General features: G+C 43.5%; 1 protein-coding gene across 1 annotated transcript in view; it reads right to left on the bottom strand.

The window, feature by feature from the left end:
- Positions 1-23,389, bottom strand: part of coro7 (coronin 7) — a 156,787-nt gene that overhangs the window by 88,331 nt on the left and 45,067 nt on the right. The window contains exons 8-9 of the mRNA XM_033644121.2: positions 17,968-18,051; positions 17,012-17,094 (exon numbers count right to left, since the gene is read on the bottom strand). Of these exons, the coding sequence (XP_033500012.2) occupies positions 17,012-17,094; positions 17,968-18,051 (167 nt within the window). The remainder of the gene's footprint in view (positions 1-17,011; positions 17,095-17,967; positions 18,052-23,389) is intronic.

The raw sequence follows: 23,389 nt of genomic DNA, 5'->3' as shown, positions 1-23,389 counted from the left end.
GCTATCAAAGTTAACCTCCCAACAACGTACCCTACTCCAGCCGTCAACTGTACAAGAGAATGCCACTCGGGCAAGTTATCAGCTTAGCTCCATCATTGTCAGAAGTGGACGACCGTTTGCTGTGGGTGATTTTGTGAAACAATGTCTGACAGTTGCTGCTGACACCGTGTGCCCAAATCAGACGCGGGCTTTTTCTCAGATAAGTTTGTCACGGAACACCGTCACCCGCCGTGTGGAGGATATGGCCGAAGACGTTCGGGGCCAAATTGTCCAGAAAGCAGGTCAATTTTCTGCCTTCTCCATCGCGTGTGATGAAAGCACGGATATATCGGACTCGGCACAGCCGCTCGTCTTCCTGCGAGGCGTTAATGAGGACTTTGAAGTGTGTCAGGAACTCGCAGGCCTTGAAACACTGAAAGGGACAACAAAAGGAGTGGATGTTTTTATGGCAGTACAGCGAGTTATGGATAGGAACAGCTTAAAGTGGGAAAAGCTATCTGGCATCACGACCGACGGCGCCCCGGCTATGGTCGGTAAGAGAACAGGTCTCACTGCAGGATTGTATGCCTAAAAATGATTGTTCAAGGCAGTGATGAATGTAGCATTTTTGTCCCATGAGACCATTTTGTGTTTCATGTTACTCATTGCACCAAATGTATTTCTATGAAAACAGTATTGTTTCAAGCACTGAAGAATGTATTGGAGGCCTAGGCGTGAAATGTCTGGCACTTTGGAGCATGTTCTGCTCTGTATGGTTAATGTTTCAGCTGAAATTAATGTAAACACAGTTCAGTGATTTACAAGAAAAGGCTAAAAAGCTAAAGCTGTTGTTCAATTATAGTCCTATTTGAAAATCATTGTTCAAGACAGTGGAGACTGTAATATATTGGTCTTGTAGGGACATGTTGTGTCCCATGTTTTTAGAGACATAGGCCTGGTACTTATTATTTTTCTGCTTTCAATAAACAGAAATGTTATTCATTTTCTAAATTACTTTGTATGACTGTTTATTTTGCATAGTTATATCATAGTCATTTAATTAAATGCACTGCAACATGAATGTTTAGTTTTGGCCCGTGACCCTCCACCCTGATTCATTTTTGGCCCTCCACTGAGAAGTATTTGGGCACCCCTGCACTAAAGGAAGACAGTTAGTGAAGAGAAATATTCTCTAATAGAAGACAACACAGGGAATCCGAAATGGGAGTTCACGCTGGGCACCAAGAGAAGATGCAGCTGATTGCAACCTGAAGCCTCACTGCTGGATGCCAGTAAATCCCACACACTGCCCCTTTAAGATCAACTGAATTAAAAATAAAAACAAGATAAAAAAACACATAAGTGGAATTCACACTGTTTGTTTAAGTATACTATCTTGTTAAAGTATCACTTATGCAGCGCCTGAATGCATGGCTAAGGAAAGCCATGGATGATTAAGTCTGTGTCACTCCACCTGTCAAATCCTGCTGAGTGATGATGAATACTGTTTGGTGTTGGTCTACGTGTGCTGAAAAAGGTAAAGGTATGGCAGACCCGTCCAGGCATGTATGTGTTAATGACAGCATGGCATGTCGTATGAGAATGCATGTATGTGTGTGACTGACCTATCCAGCTTGCCGGCAGGAATGCAGCCCCTCCAGCTCACGGTTGGGCAGCTGTGTGAGAGACACCTGTGTCCCACATGCCCTCAACAGACACATACAAAGTGCATTGGAAGAGTGCCCCTATCTTAGTAGTAATGGCACTGCAATATCTTTCACGCTCTGTGTCCCCCACACACATTACAATGGATAATGGACGAGGACAGGGACCGCTTTCAGGTGGCGTTCGCAATGGCTATGGATGAGGACATGCACGGACTTTATGGGAGACAGCACACCACAGCAAACCCACACTTCACAATCATCCATGTAGGTCTGTTTGCCTGCACCAGTCATTACAGCAACAGGTCTATTTCACCCTAACACCACAGTTTAACAGCTGCTATTTTGAAATGGCAGATTAGCATGCTAAATGAGTCTTGTAGTGCACTAATGATGCCTTAAACTTAAAACAATTTAAAGCATCATGATGAAGTCTGCTTTCCTCATCTTCTGTGGCCAGAGGGGGAAAAGTATTTTTCAAAAGACGAAAAGGGCACAATAGAAGGATTCCACTCCCAACTCTTACGAGCCTCTACCTCCCACTTGTCCCCAACTCTTCAGTCCCCTGCCACCGCAGCCTCGCACAAAGCTTTCATACAATAGCCGACTGACTAATTGACCTTGCTGAAATAATGTTAGCTGGCTTCAAACAGAGGACATTCAGTCGGTGCTGGAGCAGGAAAAGCCCACAGAGGTTTCTTCAAGAGCGCACAGACTAAAGACCAACTGGAGCTCCCCCTGAGGGTCCTCCATCTTTTCTTCTCCTCTCCCACTCTAACTTTGCTTTGCACAATGGAGAAATTATTCCCTGGCCACCGTCACCTCCTCAACTCTCCCACCAATTACATTTTGATGAATTTTTTTTTTTTTAATCTGCTTAGGCCAACTTGCACAGACACACACACACACACAACCTTTGGCAGAAAAACAGGGAGGCCGCGCAGGTGCAGAGCGGCTTTTGTTGTCACAACATTTCCATAGAGACGAGAGAGATCTGACAGGCAGTGATGCTGTTCAGTTCTTTCCCCCATTATTTTCCTCTCCGTTGTCCACATGTGAGTCACCAACGTGTGTGCACATACACACATGAACATAAACACACATCTAGTGCATACACGGCAACCTGTGTGTCTCATTCTCTGCTGCAGCCACTCAATTGGAACAGTGAGGCATTAGAGCATCCAGTCATATGACCAGTTATGTAAGGAAAAGGCACACACACACACGCAGACGGTGAGCAGCAGCATGCCTCAGCACTTTTCCCATTAAACTAAGCGTGGCATATTACTGCTGCCTCACTGACACTGACATGTTTCCACAGTGTGGGCAGACAAATAGGGCCCACATGGGAAGTGACATCAGCCAGGAGCACATGTGGCCCACCTGCCACCGACCAATCACAGAGCCTCTTTGATGAAGAGTTTCCTTCTGTTTCCTTTTCAGACGGCTGCTCTGCCAATGACGGGCCAGGGATCACTGGTTTCTATCATGGAAACAAGATCATAAAAGAGAATACAATGAGCAGACAATCCACCTAGCCGGCTCTCTCTATTAAACGATAGGAAAAGTCTGCTCACTCAAACTCACTTTAAGAAGGAAAGCTGGGCTGGATTTGCTATCATGCCAGATGTGGATGAGTTCTGTTCTGTGATGTTACACAGACCATTTACACATGTGAAAATTCATTGGCTGAGATATTATGAGATTAGCTTTGGCATCACTATTGGCAGCAACACTTGGTTTTTTTTCTTGGGATGATTTTGAAATGAAATGATGACTACAGTGTTCAAGTGCCAAACATAATGCGATAATTAGCTGCTCAAATGTTTTTTGAGCAGGTGCCTTAAACTCAGGGCTTTGATGAGAACCGAATCACCCCATCACAGCAATACCATGGTCCTGTGAGCTGACATGATTAATTTAAAAATACGGTGCTTTGGCTCTGATGCAGCCCCTTTTGTCTGCAGTCACTATTCTGTTGCCTCGCTCAATGTCCCGCCTACAGCAATAACTGATTGGTTACAGGTCACAAGTAATAGATTGGTGCAGGAATGAGTCCTTAAACCCAGAAATGATTAGCATTTTAGCACTCCTGGTTCCCTCGTCTTGAAGTAAATATTGGCATATCTTGACCTCGGACCCTGAACTGGCCCCCATTTTTAAAGATCCCCCCCTCTTTGTATATAAACGGAGACAAACTCTAAAAGACCTCCTTGTTCACACTGACTTTACCACCCAAAAAGCCAAGCCACCCGTCCAGAGACTGCTCGCTCCTTTACCTGCTGGAGATTACCGGTGCGGTAATTGCGCACAATACAATAACACCTCCATGACAAACTTTTTTTTATCATCCCCATTCCAATAAGAAATTCCCTATTAAAGAGGTGATCACTTGTACATCCACACATGTAATATATATGCTACGCTGCCCTTGTGGTCTGGCATATGTGGGGAAAACATCCAGACAGTTAAAACAAAGGACAAGTGAACATAAAAGCTCCATACGCAGAAAAGACAGTAATTATCCTGTGGCTGTTCATTTCAATGAGGAAAAACACAACATCTCAACTTTACGTTTTTGTGGACTTGAAAAAGTCAGCCTTCAACGGAGAGGTGGGGATCTGGACTTGATGTTAAAACGTCGGGAGCTCTTTTGGATCTTTACTCTACAAACTCTGGCACCAAAAGGATTAAATGATGAACTGCCTTTGAGTGTCATGTTATGATCTGACTGTTTTTTATTATGTATAGTTTCCTCCTTCACACTCCCGTAAAACAGCGGGAGCCAGAATCGATATGTATATTTTTTTTATATTTTTCCTAGGGGCTTATAATGATTTTTTCATGTATCTTTTTTCTATGAATTTTTAACATATTTTTCATATGGAGACTATCAACCCTGCTTGAATTAACTCAGGTGTTTCCTATGAGTGTTCGTCCCTTTGTGGTCATGTGGTGGTACCTGATTGGACCACGTAGGCCTACCAGCCTATATAATAGACAGGCTCTCAGTGTAATCTGTTTGATGCCTTGACAAAGGTCTGTGACCGAAACGTTGGCAAAATAAATGTTTCAAGTGAGAAGAAAGCATGCGGGAGTCTTTCTACAAGTCAGGTGTCTTAAAAAAAACAAACGGCTTAATGAGATGACAGAACATCATCACGGCAAACACAGCTTAACCGCCTGGACGTTAAATCGCGACTGTAGTGTAGTTTGTTTATAGCCCCACACTTTTTACTTCTGACTCTGCATTTACACCTCAAACATCATAAAAGTAGCATTCATTTGCGAAGATTATCTCGCTGAAAAAAATGTGTAAGTATCAGAAACTTTTCTTTGCCTCCAAGCTTATTTTCTGCAATAAACCAAAATCAATGGGAAAATCCCCTTAGCTTTTTGACGACGGAGCCTGGGCAAACTTCTACAACAGCTTACAAAAAAACCCTCATCCCCGCAGCACTCTATAGCGTATCAACACAAAAGGCCGCCATTCTACAGACAGCAAAGACGAAGAGCTGCTGCTACAGTGACCATGCAGACTCTGTGCCATAACGTAACATAGCAGATATTACTGAAGTCGTAATAAAAATCACAATCTCTTACACTGGAGTTGCAAATCACCCAGTGTTTCCTCTGGTAACATTCTTTCATTACTAACAGTAGTAACTGGATGTAACCTCAGTCGAATGAGTACTAGAAGTGGAAGGAGAGAAAGCGTGAGTGAGACTGCACCTGGGTGTATTTGGCATTTGTGGTTAACCAGAAAACAGTGGTGATACATGGCTTTGTTATCACGGTAAAAAAAAAAAAAAATCCATACCCTCACAGCCCTTGTACTTCACTGATTCATGCACAATAGAACCAAGGTTCATTCTTACTGTGACATTTGGACTGGAGTCTACAGTTGTTTCTTAAAGGCCCATACAAACACAATGCCTTTCAATCATCATTTATGACCTACTAGAAGTGTGTCATGGTGTATTTATCTGTAGAGACCCTACTGTCTGCTTGTATTTTCTTATTTTCTCCTTATTTTGCTGTGTTCGAGATGTTCCTGGGCACAGTGTGCAGGTGAGGTCGAGACTTTATAGAGAGGTAGTGACCAGGTGCCAGAGTGTAGGTAGTATGCATTCAAGAGGAAGCTCTGAAAACTGCAGACAGCGTGCCAAAAAGCACACATATATGGAGGTGAAACAGACAATGCTTGTTCCAAAATGAGAGTGAATCCTGGGTTAAATTTCACTTTCACTGGCAATTACTGTTTACAAACAGTGACCAACAATTCCTGCATAGTATATCTTTAATATGAGGAAGAGAGAAGCCATCATGTGGCTAAAAAATCCAAATTAGGTGTGTCAAAATCAACTGTTTGGTCCATTTTAGGATTCAGAAATGCACTGCTGAACTAAGCAGTTATGCACAACCTGGTGTACCACGGAAGACCACCATGGATAACAACAGAGCAATCAGAAAGGTGAGAAAACAGGATGTAGGTGTAAATGTGTCAATAACTACATTCAAGACAGCACAACTTAACCTCCAAGGGTTTACAGTCGACACAACAAGCACAGTAAGAAAACTATAGAGTCCTGGAGCAAAGTGTTATGAAGAGATGAGACAAAGATCAACATGTACCAGAGTGATGGGAAAATTATAGCGTGGAGGAAAAAAGGAAGATCTTAAGATCCAAGAAATACCACCCCATCTGTCAAACATGAAGGAGGTGGCATTTTGCCTTGGTCACTCCTGACAGCAGTCGCAAAATGACTGCAGACTTATACAGAAACATCTAGCCTGCTCAGATGAAAACCCATTGAACGATACATCATGCTGTAGATCCTAAAGCCAACACACAAAGAAAAAGGGAATTTAGGGCCAAATTTGTTTCAATTTTCTTTTGCCCAATAAAATTGTGGGAGTAAGTATAAAAAGGGCCACAGTAGCCACACAGTGTGTCTGATGTGGATGTAAACGACTTCAAATTATAGCTGAATGTCAGCACATTGTTCATTTTTTTGATCCAAATCTACTATGCTACAGTACAGGGCCAACATAACATAAAATGTGTCGGATACAAATGGATTGCATTGGAGGCTCCCACCACTTTTGATCAAGTGGACTTCCATGTTGACATGCTAGAGCTACCACAAGTTTTATCTCGGTTTTATCTTGAGTGTGTAATTTAAGAGGGTTTATCTGTCTTCCGTACATATGAATTATGCGGGCACGAGCAACTCCCGCGCGTCTGTGCGCATCAATAACCCAGTCTCTCTATCACTCCCTTTGTACCTTCATTATTCTTTGGAAGGCTATGAGGTGTGCGGTGACATGCTGCCAATCTGCAGCAGTCCCAGAGGCAGCGGTGGAGGCCAGGCTGCAGGGCGGGGGTGGGCGGGGTGCAGGGCAAAGGAAACCATCTACTAATGGGAAACACACTTCTCTCCATCGCTCAAATTGCTCTTTCTACCACAGCAGAGAGAGATGGCAGGCATCCAGGAGGTGACTGGCGTCCAGAAGCTAGGCATGATTTAAAAACGGGAGCTCTGCTGCGCCACGGTTCCTGATTCTCGTGAAAGGGACAATCATGAGTCTTATAAAACACATGCATGTGTTGAAAGAGGGTCGGGGAGGAAGGAACGGGGGGATGCAAGAACGTATAAAAAGGAAGACAGTAAGACATGGTAGACAAATTGCACAAAGAAAGTACTAGGGGTGTAAATCACGATACGACATATCGATTCTTTGGACAATGACACGATATTTGCTGATCAGAAAGTCTGCTATGATATGATTTTGAGTCGTTTCAGGGGTCTGCGATCGATATGAGACTTGTTTGAATGTTTAGGAAGGAAGTGTGCTTGGATGGAAATGGTAATCAAAACATCCCATGGTAATTTTAAAATAAAGGAGCATCTTGAAGAGGACGATATGTATCGATAATACTGGATTGTTGATCACTGAATCCCTAGAAAAGACCCAGTAAAGGAAATGAAAAGCAAAAATATGACATAGATACTAAAGCTTATTATCACAAATGGGGTACTAAGGCGGCATTGTGGGTTTTTTCAGAAGCAGCTCCTAGTTTGGAAGATCTCCTCGAACCTGCCATTGCAGTTCCTCCAGAAATAGCATCCCATTACACTGATACTTAATAGCAGAGTGTTTATTCATCTCCTATTGCATCCGTGTATTATGAATAATAGCCTATGCTGTTTCCACTTTTGACCCGCATCTTCTGCCAACCCAGCCTCCCTCACATCTCTTTCAGACGCTCAGTTACTGGATATCTACCCCACAGTGCAGGGAGAGAAGTGCTGAAATGGACTTGGGATGGCCCACAGTAGTGTGAAGGCTTTTGGTCGGGTAAAGATTCCAAATGTTATTGCCAGTGCATTTTTAATAAAGGGGGGGGGGGAAAGACATTTTTTCCAGATGTTGGAGAAAAGCTATATCTGCAGCTGCAAGTGCAACCCTGCTGCTGTTTTCGTAAAGGATGGAAAGTGAAGTCTGACACTGTCTCAAACTCCAAAAACTGAGACAGATTGAGGATCCAGAGAGCCATCCAGTTTGGAGTCATTTGCGCAATTACCTTAACAGCATTAAGACGTGCTCAACTGCCACGTAATGCGGAGCAGCTTCCCTTGACGAATCATCTCCAGTTTAGTCTGCATGAAATTATAATCCAAACCATAAAAGAAAATAAAGGTGAATGGAAGAAGAGAAGGGGGGAGGTAGGAAGGAAGGAGGTAGCTGAAGGTGGGAGTTTTTTTTTCTATTTTTCCTTCTGTGGCGAGTTCACACAAAAGGGTCCTTCTGATCCCTGGAGTGCTGAGCACATACCTGCGGGATGAAATCAAAACCCTCTGTGAATTATATTAAATATCCCCTGCCAAACGCTCCACATACTTCCATGTGTTTTTACCAGTTCTGAGAGGCTCCATTAGGCTTTGCTCTAAAAAAACCCCACTTAATTAGAATCCCAGACACCAGCACCTTCAAAAACTCAGCGCCCTTCTTTCATTTCATCTATGCAGAACAGAGAGAAAGGAAAGAGTGAGGAAAATAGGAATGGGGGGACAAAAGGTAACAGACAGAAGGTCTCTTAGGTGCCCAGATGAGGATAACAAAAGGATTCACTGAGGGATAGCAGCTATATTTTCACAGGTTAGTAGGGCTCTGGAATAAAAGGACATTTGGGCCCGATCCCAAAACACCCCTTGCCCCTACCACTTAGCCCTCACCCCTCTGTTTTGTACGCACACATCTAGGGGTATGGTGCTCCAATTCTTGTTGGGACAGAGAGGTAGGGCAAAGTGTTAGGGCTACATGGTTTTAGTGGCACATTTTAAACCAAGCGTTATGAGAAATCATCATCAAGATGTCTGTACGAGCAACAAAAGAAACCCACAAATGTGTTTTCTTTAATCAAGATTTAAAAATGACTATACCATTGTATAATTCTTGTTGGCAGGCATTTCAAAGGTCCAACTCAAGGGCCAATTGTGGCCAGTGGACTGATTTTAAATGACCTGTGGCTTGTCTTTCAAAACATACTCGGCCAGCGGTTCCCAAGGTCCTTATTCATCAGTTTAAAATCAACACAGTTTAATACATTCAGTGTTATACTTGTGTTTGGCCACGGCGTCAAGCTAGTTTGCTGTCTCTGTCAAGTAGCTGTCCATTTGTCACTCAATCTACATCAAGAAACGGTGATTCAAAATAAAAGCTCTGTGCCAGATATTTAATGTACTTAAAAATAAAGTTGATTTTTACAAACCTGACACATTTGCGAGCCACTTGCGGTCCATTCAGAATGGACCTGAGACACACTTTTGGACCGTGACCCACTCGTTGGAAACCACTGTACTAAGCTATCTGTGGCCCGTCGCCCAAAATTGGTTAATCAAGCAAGTTAACTTTGCATTTTTCCCGTTCAACTCACAATGACAGCACTATCATACAGTTTGTAGACATGCACCAAGTAGGAACTACGTAGGCAGAACTAATGTGTTTTCATAAAGAGACAGCAAATAAGCAAATTAACTGATACCTAGCGACAGACATTTCCTGCTAGGTACAAGACATGGCCAAAGCAAAGAAGTGTGAAGTGGACAGCAAGGGCAGCCGCTTTCAGGGGCAATGAAAAGTTGAATAATTTTTCATTAAAAGATGAAACAAGCAACTGGCCCACGGTATATTCATATTATCTAATTTGGCCCCCATTCAAAAAGTTTGGACATTCCTGAATGTCATTTCAATGTATTATGGTATTATGGCTAACGTTACATTGCCAATGCTGATTTGTGCACAACAGTCCCACATTTTGACATATTTCTATGAAGCATTCCCCCTATGATGGCGTATGACGCCCGAAATTTAAGACCACTTAAGTCTTACGTCCAGCAGTGAAATTGCTGCACATGTTAACGCTCCTTTAATATCACTGCAGACTGGCAGGGTCAGTGTACCTTTTTATTTCATGGCTTGTTTGATCTATTGATACTGCAAGACTTCAGCTGTGAATGAATCACAAGGGTCTTGAGAACCACAAAAGGCTGTCTGTAGCCCACACAAGGAAAATCAACACAGCGGAAGACAGCATATTCGCAATGTCCAGCAACACTGGTCGCGTCTGTTTACATTAATATAAGTGACAAATCAGGGTCTTGAAGGGTTGTCCCATTTCATAGGGGAAGTTTTCAATCCCCCTGTTACTCTGCTCCGAGGAGCAAGGTGCCACTACAAAACGAGGGGTAGGGCTTAAAGTATGAAATAGGATTGGGCCTTGCTCTTTTGGCTGATCACAGGGCATGAAAAAGGAACAGATGACTTCTTTAGTGAGGTGTTTCAGAGCAGAAGAACGTTGCCACATGGGCTTTCATGAAAAGCCCATCAAAGCTCATTGAGGGACGATATCTAAAAGAAAATAATTAAAAAAATGAGAGGGGATTTCAGAGCTCCCTCCTTTTTCATCCTCCTTTCCTGGTCAAACTCCCCCTCTGCTGAAATCACAAACTGAAACCCCAAATGACTAACAGATTCCAGACACCATGTTTCAACTGTCAGAACGCGGAGTTCAGGTTCTTTGACAGAGCATGTGCGGTCACATCTTTACCCTCCCCCCAAGGCCATCCTGGAGAGGGAGTGCTGCAGCTGAACTGTCGACTTGACCCTGAAGATCACCTGAGTATTGTAGTTTTGCCTTCACCTTGAACATGAATTGCTGAGCTGGACCCAAACAACGCAGCTCTGTTTCACTCTTATAAAGTGAACTCTGAGAAAGGAGCGAGGTCAAACGATCGTTCAAATATTCTGTGGCGATTTCTTTTTTTTTGCTCTGGTTTGGTTAGCGGTGCTGCAGCTGCACCTAATCCCCACAGGAAAGCCTTCATCTGGGACTGATTTCAGAGTGCCTGGGTTGGGGTGGGAGAAAGGGGGGGGGACTCTTCTGTAAAAAGGCTGGTTCTCTTCTGGGGTGCAGGCCTCTTCTCAATCCATCTGATTAAAGGGAGTTTGGCTCAATTACACCCAATGACTGGGCCCTGCTCCCAGGCACGACCCTGGTAGGAAAACACACAGGAATAGATTGTGGAGAGTCAGTAGAGGGTGTGAGTACGTGCATCACACCTGGGGCACTTCCATGCGTCCACTGCAAAACTTCTTTCTCTCTTGACTAACAGCACAGTCTGTCAGCAGTTCTTGTCTCAGAGGGCGAGTTCTTTGTATAACCCGTGACTGGGTTGGGAAAACAGTGGGGTCGGCTCTCCGGGGACAGGCTTATGTCATCTCCAATCGGCAGGATGGATACTGGCGGGCACCGGCTCAGAGAGATCTGTTTTAATCAGCCTCATGCCAGAAAAAAAAGTCAGAGCAGCCATGATAAGCAGCACTAGAAGATGCATATATGCCTACACGTGTCCACTTGTATGTGATCATGTGCTTGTGGAAAGGAGCAGAACATTGGTAGTGACTGAGGACAATTACAGGGGTGAAGGCCAGAAGTTTCGTCATGCTGAATTCTAACCAACTGACCCTCGGAGAACGCACTGTCAGCTTTATGACACGATTACAAGCTATTCTACAGGCACGCATCATCATGACTTTGCTGCGTTAACGCCAAGTGTGGTGAATCTGTGTGTGTAACTGCTGAAGTGGAGAAGAATGGATAATTATCATGACGTCTCAAGCATTTACATGGCAAGCTGGTTGCAATCGTGCCCAGTCGTAAAGTTCACTGATTGCAGCTGGCTTAAAGGCCCAATTAAACTCATTATTATAATTCGGGTTTATAGAGGGAAGCGTACGAGAGAGGGAGCGGTACACAGAGATCCGCGCTGTTCTCCGATGTCCACATCTGTATGGAAAACGGGCACGCAGTAATAGCTACCTCTGCACAGTTAAAAACACCCTTCTCAGGCTCATCACCCTCCATCCCTCAATTTTTCAGTCTCCATTTCAACCCCAACCAGAAAATAAACATTTCCCCCTTCCATTATTCTCCATCCAAATTATATTCCACCCACAACCCCATTTTACTGGCTCATGCTCCTGGGCCTCTTTATGTTGTGACACTCCAAAGAAAACAGTCCTACTGGATGTCGTGGACGAGCACAGCTAACCTGATACAAGCCAGCCTGCTGCTCCGATTACACACCATGTTTACCGCGGCCCTTTTAATTAAAAACAGGCAAGAAAAAAAAAAGAACAAATCCATCTTTATATGCACCTCAGGCCTAAAATGACAGGGAGGAAATGCCCCACTCTGGATGTTTGACTTTGAGCTTCCTCAGCTGGAATGGTTCAATCTATCAAGTGCAGAGAAAAATGGAGACAAGGCCTCCTTTTGATTATTGCGCATTGTCTTTGTCATAGCAGCTTCATTATGCATAAGAGACATGCACTGAGGCAATGCTGAACTAAAACAAAATTATCCACAGAAAACCCACCATGATAACAAAGCAGAAACAAACCATTAAACCCTGAAGGCCAAAGGGAACTTGAGGAGAGCCTAATACTGAAAGCTGAGTGACACTAAATTGCGAAGTGAGATCCTGGATAAATAGTGACTAAAATGAGTGGAAGGAGGCCAGACGCACGCCTCTATCCTTCAGTCGCATTTTAAAACACTGATAAAAAAAAAAGAGAAAACGATACAGTAAGACTGAGTAAACAGCAAGCAATAACAAACATTTTGACCTTGCCCATTACGTAGAAACAGGCCAGCTATTTCTGTTATCAGCATTTGCTGATTGCACACAACGTCTAAGAGCTATTTAGCTTCATAAAGCATTTGGCTGACGCTGAGATGGATATGACTAAATAAGAAGTAGTGATTACATTTTCCCCTCAATTTAACTCCTGAACCCTTGTTTGTTTTTGACAGCGTTCTGGATGTTTCTCACTGTGGAGATTAGCAGACAAGAATGGAGCCTCGGCCAGTAAATGCAGCTTTGGTCAAAAGCCCAGACGGGACCTTGGTCAAAGCTGCAGCTACATTTAAACGGGGCAAGAAGCTAGGAGACGGGTGAAGGACAAAGAACGTGATGGGGGGAGGGGAATGAAAAAGTGTTCATAGACATAAAGAGCCCTTTCAAGACCTTTTTTGACACAGGCCAAACTTTAAAAACGACTTATTGGAAATGGGGAAAAAACTGAAGTCGTTGCACAAAGTGTAAAGCTCCTTTTATGCATGCAGTCGAACCCTGAAATGTTGAGGAACCTTTCCTGCATGAGGTCACATGTGAATGGGAGCAGGGATCGATATTCAGAGAAATGTGACCTGCAATTTTCCCACTTCAAAACCTAAGCCCCTCTCACACATGCATTGCAACCCTGAGCTTATCTAGACATTACTCTGGGGAGCTGTATGAGGGAACGCAAATATCTGGATCACCTAAACCACACATTCAGCGTATCTTTCCCGTCCCGGAGTACAATGTGTGTGTGATGTCCGGCTGAGCCCAGGTGTGCAGGTCACTGTCCAGAGAATTCACAGCGAGCAAGTGGGCTGGTTGATGACATTTCTAACATGCAACCAGCACAAATAAGGAAGAATACAAACATCCGAGGAAAGAAGAAGAAGGGTTATTTACACAAAGACGCCAAAGAAAATGTCAAACTGGAGAGATTTGAGAATTTCTATCGGAAAGGACCAACGCCAAAATCATCCGTAAATTCAAGAAACGGCAAGAGACTGTGTTGTCTATGACCAAATTACAAACCAGCTACATAAACAAAACACTACAATGTCCGCAGCATATCTTTTTCTTTGCAGCTCTAGTAACATTTCTGAAAGAATCTTTTCAAAATACCCTTACAGCTGCGTTGTGAATGAAAACAGAAACATTACAGGGCACCCATAAGCACATAAAGGGTTACGTCAATCTGACGAAACACACTTTCACGTGGAGCTAGCAAACAAAATTTGAATCTGCAACTTGTTCACACCTCAGCATTTACACCACTGCTTTTGCAGGTGAATTGGTCACTGAGGCCCTGTTTAGACGACAAAGGTTTCTCTAAAAATGGAAAAGTCTGTCCTTTGCGTTTTAAAAAACTTCTGCGTTTATATGACGACGTTATTGAAACGATCCCCATTCACACTTCGACTTTGTGGAGGAGGAATTTGATTTTGCAGAGTTTGATGGCCGCCCTTATTTATTTGAGGCAGAATACACTGACGAAGAGCTTCATGAAATTGAAGAACAGAGGAGAGAGAGAGAGAGAGAGAGGCGCAACAGGTAGAGGACAAGAGAGGAGGAATGGCTGCTGCAAGGCTGCGTAGCTCTGGAGATTGATGGTGTACCTGTGGATGCTGTGCCCCAGTGCCCACAGAAGAGGAATGCCTCTGTTGCAAGGAATGGGACCGGTTGCAGCCTTATTTTCAAGGTCTGGATGTAACTGAGGACGAGACACCTCCACCTGGAGTAGTATCCAGCTGGGCTTTATCTAGAGCTCGTGAGATATATTTCGGCCATGCTTTGGAAAGCAGAGCTAAAGGGGTAAACAAACACGGCAGCACACCGGTAAGGTAAGACAACACGTTTACATGTCGTTTTCTATATGTTCTCTGACATTTATCCTAATGATATGAGGCGGTCTTTGTGGAAAAAAAGCTTGTTTAGTGGACTAACTTTGCACTTGAATGTTGCCCGTTCACTTACGTTTTAACAGGTCTGACGCTACTATGCGCCCCGGCTGTTTCTAGGCTAACGGCTAACATGCTAACTATTATTTTTATGTCACTAGTCACTTGAAACAAATTTAGGACGATAGGAGACAGGTTGAAATAAACCTAAATTTCCCTTTAAATGAAGGTGAATGAGAGGCAAATATTTGCCAATGTAAATTTCGCTCATGTGTGACTACCCCTGGGGGAATGAAGATGAGCTAGGAGAGACAAGGCTGAAGGAAATTTGTGGCAAAGCAGATGAAATAAGAGGGAAGGGGAGAAGCCAGAATGGCAGTAAAGGGCAAGGTCTCATCTGTCATTTGATTGCCTACCTGGTTTATATCAGTGCTGGTCTGCAGGCATCTGGAGGGGATGTGGCCTTGGGAGTGATAGCTCTCTGACACACCATCCCAGCATATGATAGCATGATTAAAGTGATTTAGTACAGGACATAGTGCAGATGGGCCAGCACACACCCCAGCAATTATGTTCAATAAAAAAAAGAATCACGGTATATCGAATTAACTGGTATCAAAACACAGGAAACCAAAGGACTTTTCTCAAATTCAAAGCTAATTAAATGTATCTAATAAATCCAATATGGTTGGCTCTCCTGCTGATTCAAGAAAGTGTGGACAGACACTTAGAAAAACCAGACGGTGGCTGAGTGAGAAGGCATCAGAAACGCTCAACAGCTTGTCACCATACGAGCAGGACACAAATCCTCACATTGCTGGTACATTCTCTTCAAGTTGCGCCATCATCACAACCACAAAGCAGCAGCTACAGACGCTGAGTAAACGTCAACATTCCTCTGTCTATGAGCAGAGACACCAGGGAGACAAACCTTGTAATAAAATTAACTAATTAACACTATCCTCTGTGGTTTCAGCAGATGCACAGTTCCTGATGTGTTCTGAGGGGATTTTCTGGGCTTTTTACTAGTGTAAATATCACAAACATATTAGCTTTGGTAATAAGACGGAAAAAAATGTGGCATCAGTGGCATCAGATATCCTCCATTTCCATGAAAAGTATGCTGGCACCAAACCATGCGATGGATTCCAAAGAGGCACTCAGACAGGCAACTATCTGTCTCACTCAAATGAAGGAGGAAGTGGAGGAAATGGAGATGAGTGGCGAGCACGAGGGCAGAGGGAGGAGGAGGGAGAGTCGAGGTTGTTATTTAGGACCCTGCTGTGTCAACTCCGAAACGTCTATCACACACACACAGATTCCAAAGGGAGGGAAAAAATATCACATTCCTCAGAGGCTGCTTTGCTGCGGCAATCTTGGGCTAAAAAAACCTGCTCATACTATTTACATGAATTTATACTGTACTGCATATCTTCACACTTTCTGGGCCTCGCTGCAACTAAACAGGGGCCCATACATTCTCTACCTGTGCCAAAGAACAGATGTGGAATCTGTGCTGCTCTGAAGAGCTACCTCTCTGCCTTTTTAAAGTAATAAGAATGATAATAAATTTATTTAATCCACCACAGTGTGCTGAATCGCCTGGCTGAGTCCGGTGTGCTTTAGTCTGGAATGACTTGGCCCACAAACCTGTTTATAATAGCACTCAAATGCATGAGTTGGATCTGACAAAGGAACCCTCACTCCCGCCCTTTCTCTCCTCTCTCTTTCCTCCTCCATCCTTCCATTCCTCGCCTCTCTGGAGCCCGGCCACGCTCCCGCTCTCCTCAGGTCCTCCGCAGCCGTGTTTGGAAAAATAAACGGAGCGATTTGGGGAAGGTCAGGAGCAGAATGTGACAAAGCGGTGAGCTGAAAGGAGACGTGTTGTGTGTGCTGCTGTTGCCTGACCCTTCGCAGTGATCATGGACGGAGGGACACAGAGAGAGGAGAGGCGACTCTGTGTGTGGCTCTGACCCAGGAAATGGCAAGAATGTTAGGGACAGTGTCAGAGCCCTGGGAGGTCTGTACGCCTGTCCAGCTTCACAATGTGCGTTACATACATCGTTCTATATACAGTATGCAAATGACCCACACCAACATCCACATACCACACACATAAACTGTATGCCAAGTATGTCACATCACACGCACACAGTCCCACTTTGTGCTGTAACACATGACCTCTGGCCGTCTCACTGACAGACATTAAAGGGCAACACGGTTGGTGTCACAACTGTGTCAGTTATGGGGGTCAGGGGTTGCGCACTGATGCAGTACTCACCCGCTGGAAGTGCCGAGTGATGCCGAGCTGACCGAAGAGCTCAGCTTCCTGCTGTCCCAAAGCCTCACCTCCCGATTACGCATCTATACACACAAATACATGATAAGTTAAGTGCTGTAAACACAAACATTCAGACCAGCAGATGAGGTGAAAGAAACTTAATAAGACACATTCGGGATATACCAGTAAGTTACTGTTGCAATATACTGCACTGATTGCTATTTTTGAGATGGGCTTTTTGCTTTTCGTGGGCTGAAAAAGTAATTTCAGACACATCCAGTGACTCTGCATTGATAATGCTTACAAGGCCAAAGGCTTAAAGGGATAGTTCAGATGGTTTGAAGTGGGGTTGTATGAGCAACTTATCCATGGTCATGTCATACAGCAGATGGCAGTCAGCTCATAATGAGTTTGGAGAAGCAGGTAGGAGTACTGCCACAAATGCTAAGCAATGTACTGCTGTGGATGGGGGTAGCAACGAATAACAAAAAAAAAAGTCGCACCTAAAAAGTCCATAACAGCTTCATGTATATGCTATATTAAGAATATTTTCACTGCTTTACCTTGCCTCGAATAAAGGAGCTGCTGAGTCCGCTGTCCCAATCAGTTAGTTAGTTTATGTTACTGTGTGACTTTGGTAAGTCTGAACAAAGGTTTTTAAATGCCAAAGTCACACAATAACACTAAACTTACTAACTGATCGAGGCAGCGATAGGCCAGCAGGTCCTGTGTTTAGCAATGTAAAAAACTGTTTTTCTCAGTGGAGTCTGGCTTTGAAGAGAGCGATATAACAGCATCAGTTTCCGATTGGAAATCCCTGTCTGATGGCAAGGTAAAGCAGTGGGAATATTCTAAATATAGCACACACTTAAACTGATATTGATTTTTTTAGCGTGTACACAGCAGTACATTGCTTAGCCAATGTGGCAATGCAAGACATACAAACAGTTTCTTACCATATCAAAGCCAGTGGTGAGTAAAAAGTCGTCTTTGGCCCACAGGATGCGTGAATCCTTGTTGTTGGGAAGGCTCTTGGCACTCTACGGGACAGACAATATACATTTTAAATCAGACGACAAAATAAGACAAATTAAATTCTTCTTACTTGACGTCTTGATTCTAGCTTACTGAAGTCAATGTCTCTATGATGAACCCCAACTTTAAACATAACCTTGAGGTTTAGTTCGAGATAACAAGGTGGGTGATGAGTGAATGATTTGCAGGAAAGAGAAAAAGATAGAGAAAAGGAAGGAAGACAGACAGGACTATTCACTGGAACCTCTGACAGATCCCTGTGGTTGGACAGAACAGGACTTGTCCCATGAAAGGGGCGCTTGTTATTGTTGATGTAGCAGACAAGGTGACTTCTGCCCCGAGTGCAGCTTAGATTACCAACCTGTGACTCTGTCTCTGAGTGCGTGTGTTCATGGTACTGTTGAGACTGTTTTACGCTGTTTCCATGGGGAATTTGTGTCAAAACAGTGCTGCCACACTGGGTTCAGCTGGTGGTCTTCAAATGCAACTGACACATGTTGTCAGAGGTAAAACTGAGAGACAACTGCAGGTGTTGAAATGCGGGAATGTGAGTTTATATAAAGAGAAAGCATAAAAAAGGAGCAAGAGAAAAGTGGAAGGAGGCATGTAAGTCAGGTAATGTGCTGGATTTTGTACACATTGTACTCAACACTGTGCCGCTATTGAATCAAGTCAAATGCACACTGTAATTATGAGGGTGAGCACAAAAGAAGACACAAGATGCACAAGGCTGGAGTGTCATTTAACAACTTAAAACTGTGCTTTTTGAGTACCAGGGGCTTTAAAAGGCCCACATCATGCTTTTTAGAGCTTAACTGTTATGTCTACTTGTGATGTCAGTCAATCAGTGAGTCCCTTGGTATTCAGTGTTTCCCACAAAATTAGAATCTATGTGTGGCTGTAGCTGACGATGGGAGAGGAGGTTTCTGTGGTTTTTTTATTGTGTGTGTGTTCTTTGTGTCATTCTGTGTCCCCTCTATGAATTCGGAGGTTTTTGCGGATCCCTGAACATAGCACAGGCGATGCTCTTCAAGAATTTTTTTCTTGGTTTGTTGAGTTTGAGTCGCAGTCAATCACTTTGTGGTCAGATCGATCAGATCCATGGAATAGAGGAGCAACTGCTGCAGAGGCAAGTTTAGTGGTGTAGTGGTAGTTGATGAGGTGGGTGTACTACTAAGTAGATAGGTAGGTTACCGATGAGAAAGTGGGCATACTCTCCTATATATTACAATGGCTGTTTAGCTGATAGGTGGGTATACTGTCACTGGATAGAAAAAGAAGTGGGTATACCCCGTATACCTGAGTATACCCTCCACTACACCACTGGGCGAGTTCAAGCAGAAGTTTAGACCCAGCGTTTTACCATGGGGTGCCCAAGTTTCGTGGGAACGTGGCAAAATTCCTCTGAAGTAGGTTGGAAAAATGATAGACAACGCTAAATGAGAGTGCTGTTGTTCTAAGAAATAGAGAGTTGCGTCTCGAGAGTGTGGAGCTTTGAGTAACCAAACAGGACATATATTCCAAAAGTGCTCCTAATGAATGGTCCAGCTCCAAAAATAGAAAATCAGTATGTGGCAGCAAAAGCTGATATCATGGCGGGCCACCACAATAAATGTATAAATGGAAAACCCTTTTATCTTTGAACTAATACTACAGTTAAACTGAGCTTTTCCATAAGTCGTGAAGGTCAGCGATGGAGTTTCCATTGCCTGATATCAGGCACTCTTTTTCCATCTTCAGTCTGACATTGCGTCCACTCTAGATATCCTCCATGGGGGAGGGGGGTTCAATTTTCCCAAACCACTCACTAAAGACCAATGTATCCACCTGAATGTAACACCACTTTAAGTCCACACTGATGTACCCAATGCCAACATACTTGTTTTGCCAGGTTTTTAAGAGTGGAGCAAAGTAAAAATAAACTACAATGTCTGGCGATATTGAGAAGACATGTCAATTTAGAACAGCCTCAATAGCAATAGCGGTCGACAATGTTGTTATTATTGCTCATCAGTTCCGCCACTTGAAAACTGCATAAGGCCCGTGGTGCTGATTGGCGAATCATTAGTCCCCTTGCGTCGCTCATTGGATCATTTTTTATTTTCACAAAGAAACCCATGCTTTATGTCACGATGCCAGGCGAATCAGTCATCTCAGTGCAGTTGCCGAATTCCAAGGTCTGGACCCAGGCAAAAGTTTCCATGAAACAGGAGCCATGAGCCCTTCAGCCCACTGTGTCTCCTAAAATTACTGTTGTCATTTTTATGGCCACACTAACCCTGAGGAGCGTGGCTGGACGTCTGTGCATGGCAAGAGGACAGAGGCTTATTTTCTAACACGCTTAACACTCACAACCTTTTGACAGAGTGTGCCGCCTCATTCTTGTGTCACTGTTAAATGACCGCAGATGACAAATTGTAAAAACAAATGGGGAGAACTTGAGCTGCCATGTTGCACCCCTGAACAGGAGGTAGGTTACAGGGTGACACGGCTCTGCACTGCATGACTATGTTTGAGCCCAGTGGGCTGAATCTACAACTGAAGCAACAAACTGGACAAACAGAGACGAACGCAGAAATATTAAATCCATCTTGAGCACATAGAACGACACACACACATGTGGGCCATATCAATTCTAAATCAAACCCCACTTCCTTTCCTTTCCTAACTGACGTCACTCTCGCCACACGCCTGGCCAAGCGGTTTGAGGATCTGCCGAAAGGGAGAAACGGAGGTTCTGGTTAAATTTCTTTTAAACGGTTTAAATCAAACATGTCATCGCCATTTGCTCTCTCCAAATCCTCTTCAGGGTGCTTTTTACTTTGGAACATGCAGACAGTAAATGACACACACATGTTTGCTCGGTGCAGCAGGAGTTCTGGTGGCAGAAGAAAATGGAAGATAGGGGTGGTCATCGTTTTACTGATATCAGTGAATGGGAATTTACAAGTTGACTCCCTTCCCCATGGAAGCACTGTAATTGCATTTTATCTTGAACAGTATATAGACATGAAGCAGACACACAGTATCACGGGAGAAGGAGTGCTGTTGTACTGAATATCATCACAAGTCGAGTTTTATACAAAAGTTCTATAAGTACCATTTATTAGTTAACAGACTTGAAAACAGATTCTGATTTGTTTGTTTATCTGATTATTTATTTGCCTCTACCAACACAAATAGTTCAGCGACTGATGGGACTGAACTTTTGCCTAGCAACACATAAACAATCCCGCACATTAGCATTAGCGAGCTACCGTATATGCATAAAGCCTGATTCGTGGTAGGGCGCTGGACCATTTAGGAATGTCGTTGAACAGAAATTCAACCATCACCTGTCTTTTTCAACCTCAGCAAATGGTTGTAGTCGTCTCCATAATAACTTCCTGCCAAGACCCTCCCGCCTATTTCTGTCAAGTTAAGTAAGTGTAATCTGCACAGACAGCTGTTCAAATCAAACAAATCTCCTGCTGTACGTTGATTGATCAGCTTCCAGTCTGTCTATGAGCGGCAGATTCCCCCGACTCCCAACAGTGGGCTGGGAAATAAAATCAATTAACCAATAAATACAAACTCTTTTGATTTCTTCCCGTGGCACTGACATGTAGCATGTGTTTGTTCAGTACAGGTCTCCTGTCAGACAGCTGCTTCTGTGGTCGGAGATGCAAAATCACAGGGGCGTAAATCACAGGGTCGTAAGTATCACAATGCAATATTGTATCAATTCTTTGAACAACAACACAGTATTTGCTGATATTCCAAAGTCTGCCGTGATACGCTGTCGATTTGATTCAATTCTGGGATCTGCGATCAATAAGAGACAATATCAGTAAATATCCTAACTTTTTTTTCTAGGCTGCTCATTTTCTGCCTCAAAGTTTGGGCAGTAGGTGTGCTTGGATGGAAATTGTGACACAGATGTACCATGGGAATCTGAAAGATGACCATATGTATCAATGTCTTCTCTTTGCATTGATTATGTTGGATTGTTAGATTGTTGATCAGATTAATATATTGTACACCCCTACTGAATGCAGGTTGGAGTCTTCTTCTGGCGTATGTCCTTAGACCTTCAGCTCCGTTGAGGCAAGTCGGTCCAGTGTTTCATCGTCCAGGTCAATTAGACCACAATCGCCATTCGGTAGCAGGTGTTTGGGGCAGCTGGTTATTATGTGTTAAAAAAGTTGTTATGTTGTTGTTATGTTGTTCTGTATATCAGCACTTATGAAAAGCCTCTTGTTCAATCACATCACTTAGCTGAAACTAACTGTTGTACAAAAAGACATGAGGTACTGATTTTAGGATGAATCACTCTTGATCAGCAAGTGCTCGGAGTGACTAAGCAAAGGCAGCATCTCAAAAAATCATGTCCTGCCCTGGTTGACCGGCAACCTTACTGCAATAACAAGACCCCAGGAAGTGACTGTGTCCAGCTGATGTTTGCCAAGTAATAGATAGAACATGTTATTTCCCAGAAGACATTACACTGCCAATTTCACAGTTTTGTTTCTGTGGAATTTAAAAAAAGAAGATAGGAGTAACTTAGTGACCTTCAGAAGTGTTAGTAGGCTCATTTTTGAAGTTGGATAAAGTGGATATAAATCTTCTCTTCCACATTTTGAGCTGAAAGCACTGGAAACAAAATTCTTTCCAAAAATGTATGACTTTTCAGCTAAATGTAAAGCTCAGGCCAAGACTCCTGTGCTGCAAACATCCCTGTCAGTGAAGCAGTCTAAACCATAAACCATAAGCGGCCGGCTGAATGTGTGCTACAAGGCCACACACCGGTGGTTCAATCCGAATTTACTGTTCTCAGCTATGAGGGGACTTGACATGGTTACATATGTTGAGAGCACATGCCGACATCAAATCACAGATTTAAAAAGGAAATTCTCAGATGTGCACTTCTGCACCTCTCTCAGGGATGATATGTCTTTGTCTATACCAGCGTTTTATGTGACACCATCTATATGCAATACATATGTTTTCTGGCTCCCGGTGTGCTCCCAAATAGCTTTATCCACTAAGAGGGATTAGAAAACACTCTACTGACCTAGCTCTTAAACACGTTTCTGAAGTTATGCTACCAGACCACTGACAGAGTTGATAATAAGTCCTGGATTGAATAAACACTTAAGTCGTGACTGGAGATCATTTTTCAGCCCGCAGTCAGCCGGTATGCGCCGTGCAGGTAACTGAACTCATATATGCCTTGATAAGTCCCTGCAAGTGAGTCAGTTGAAAAATAGCCCAGATGTATGAGAGAGGTCCAGAGTAAACTAAGACCTCCAAAAAAGCGATAGATCAGAAAAGAGCGGGGGAAGGAGAAAGGCTAAAGCCAGC

Source organism: Epinephelus lanceolatus, chromosome 18 (assembly GCF_041903045.1).
Source record: "Epinephelus lanceolatus isolate andai-2023 chromosome 18, ASM4190304v1, whole genome shotgun sequence".
NCBI lineage: Eukaryota > Metazoa > Chordata > Actinopteri > Perciformes > Serranidae > Epinephelus > Epinephelus lanceolatus.
This window is presented reverse-complemented; position numbering and strand designations above follow the sequence as displayed.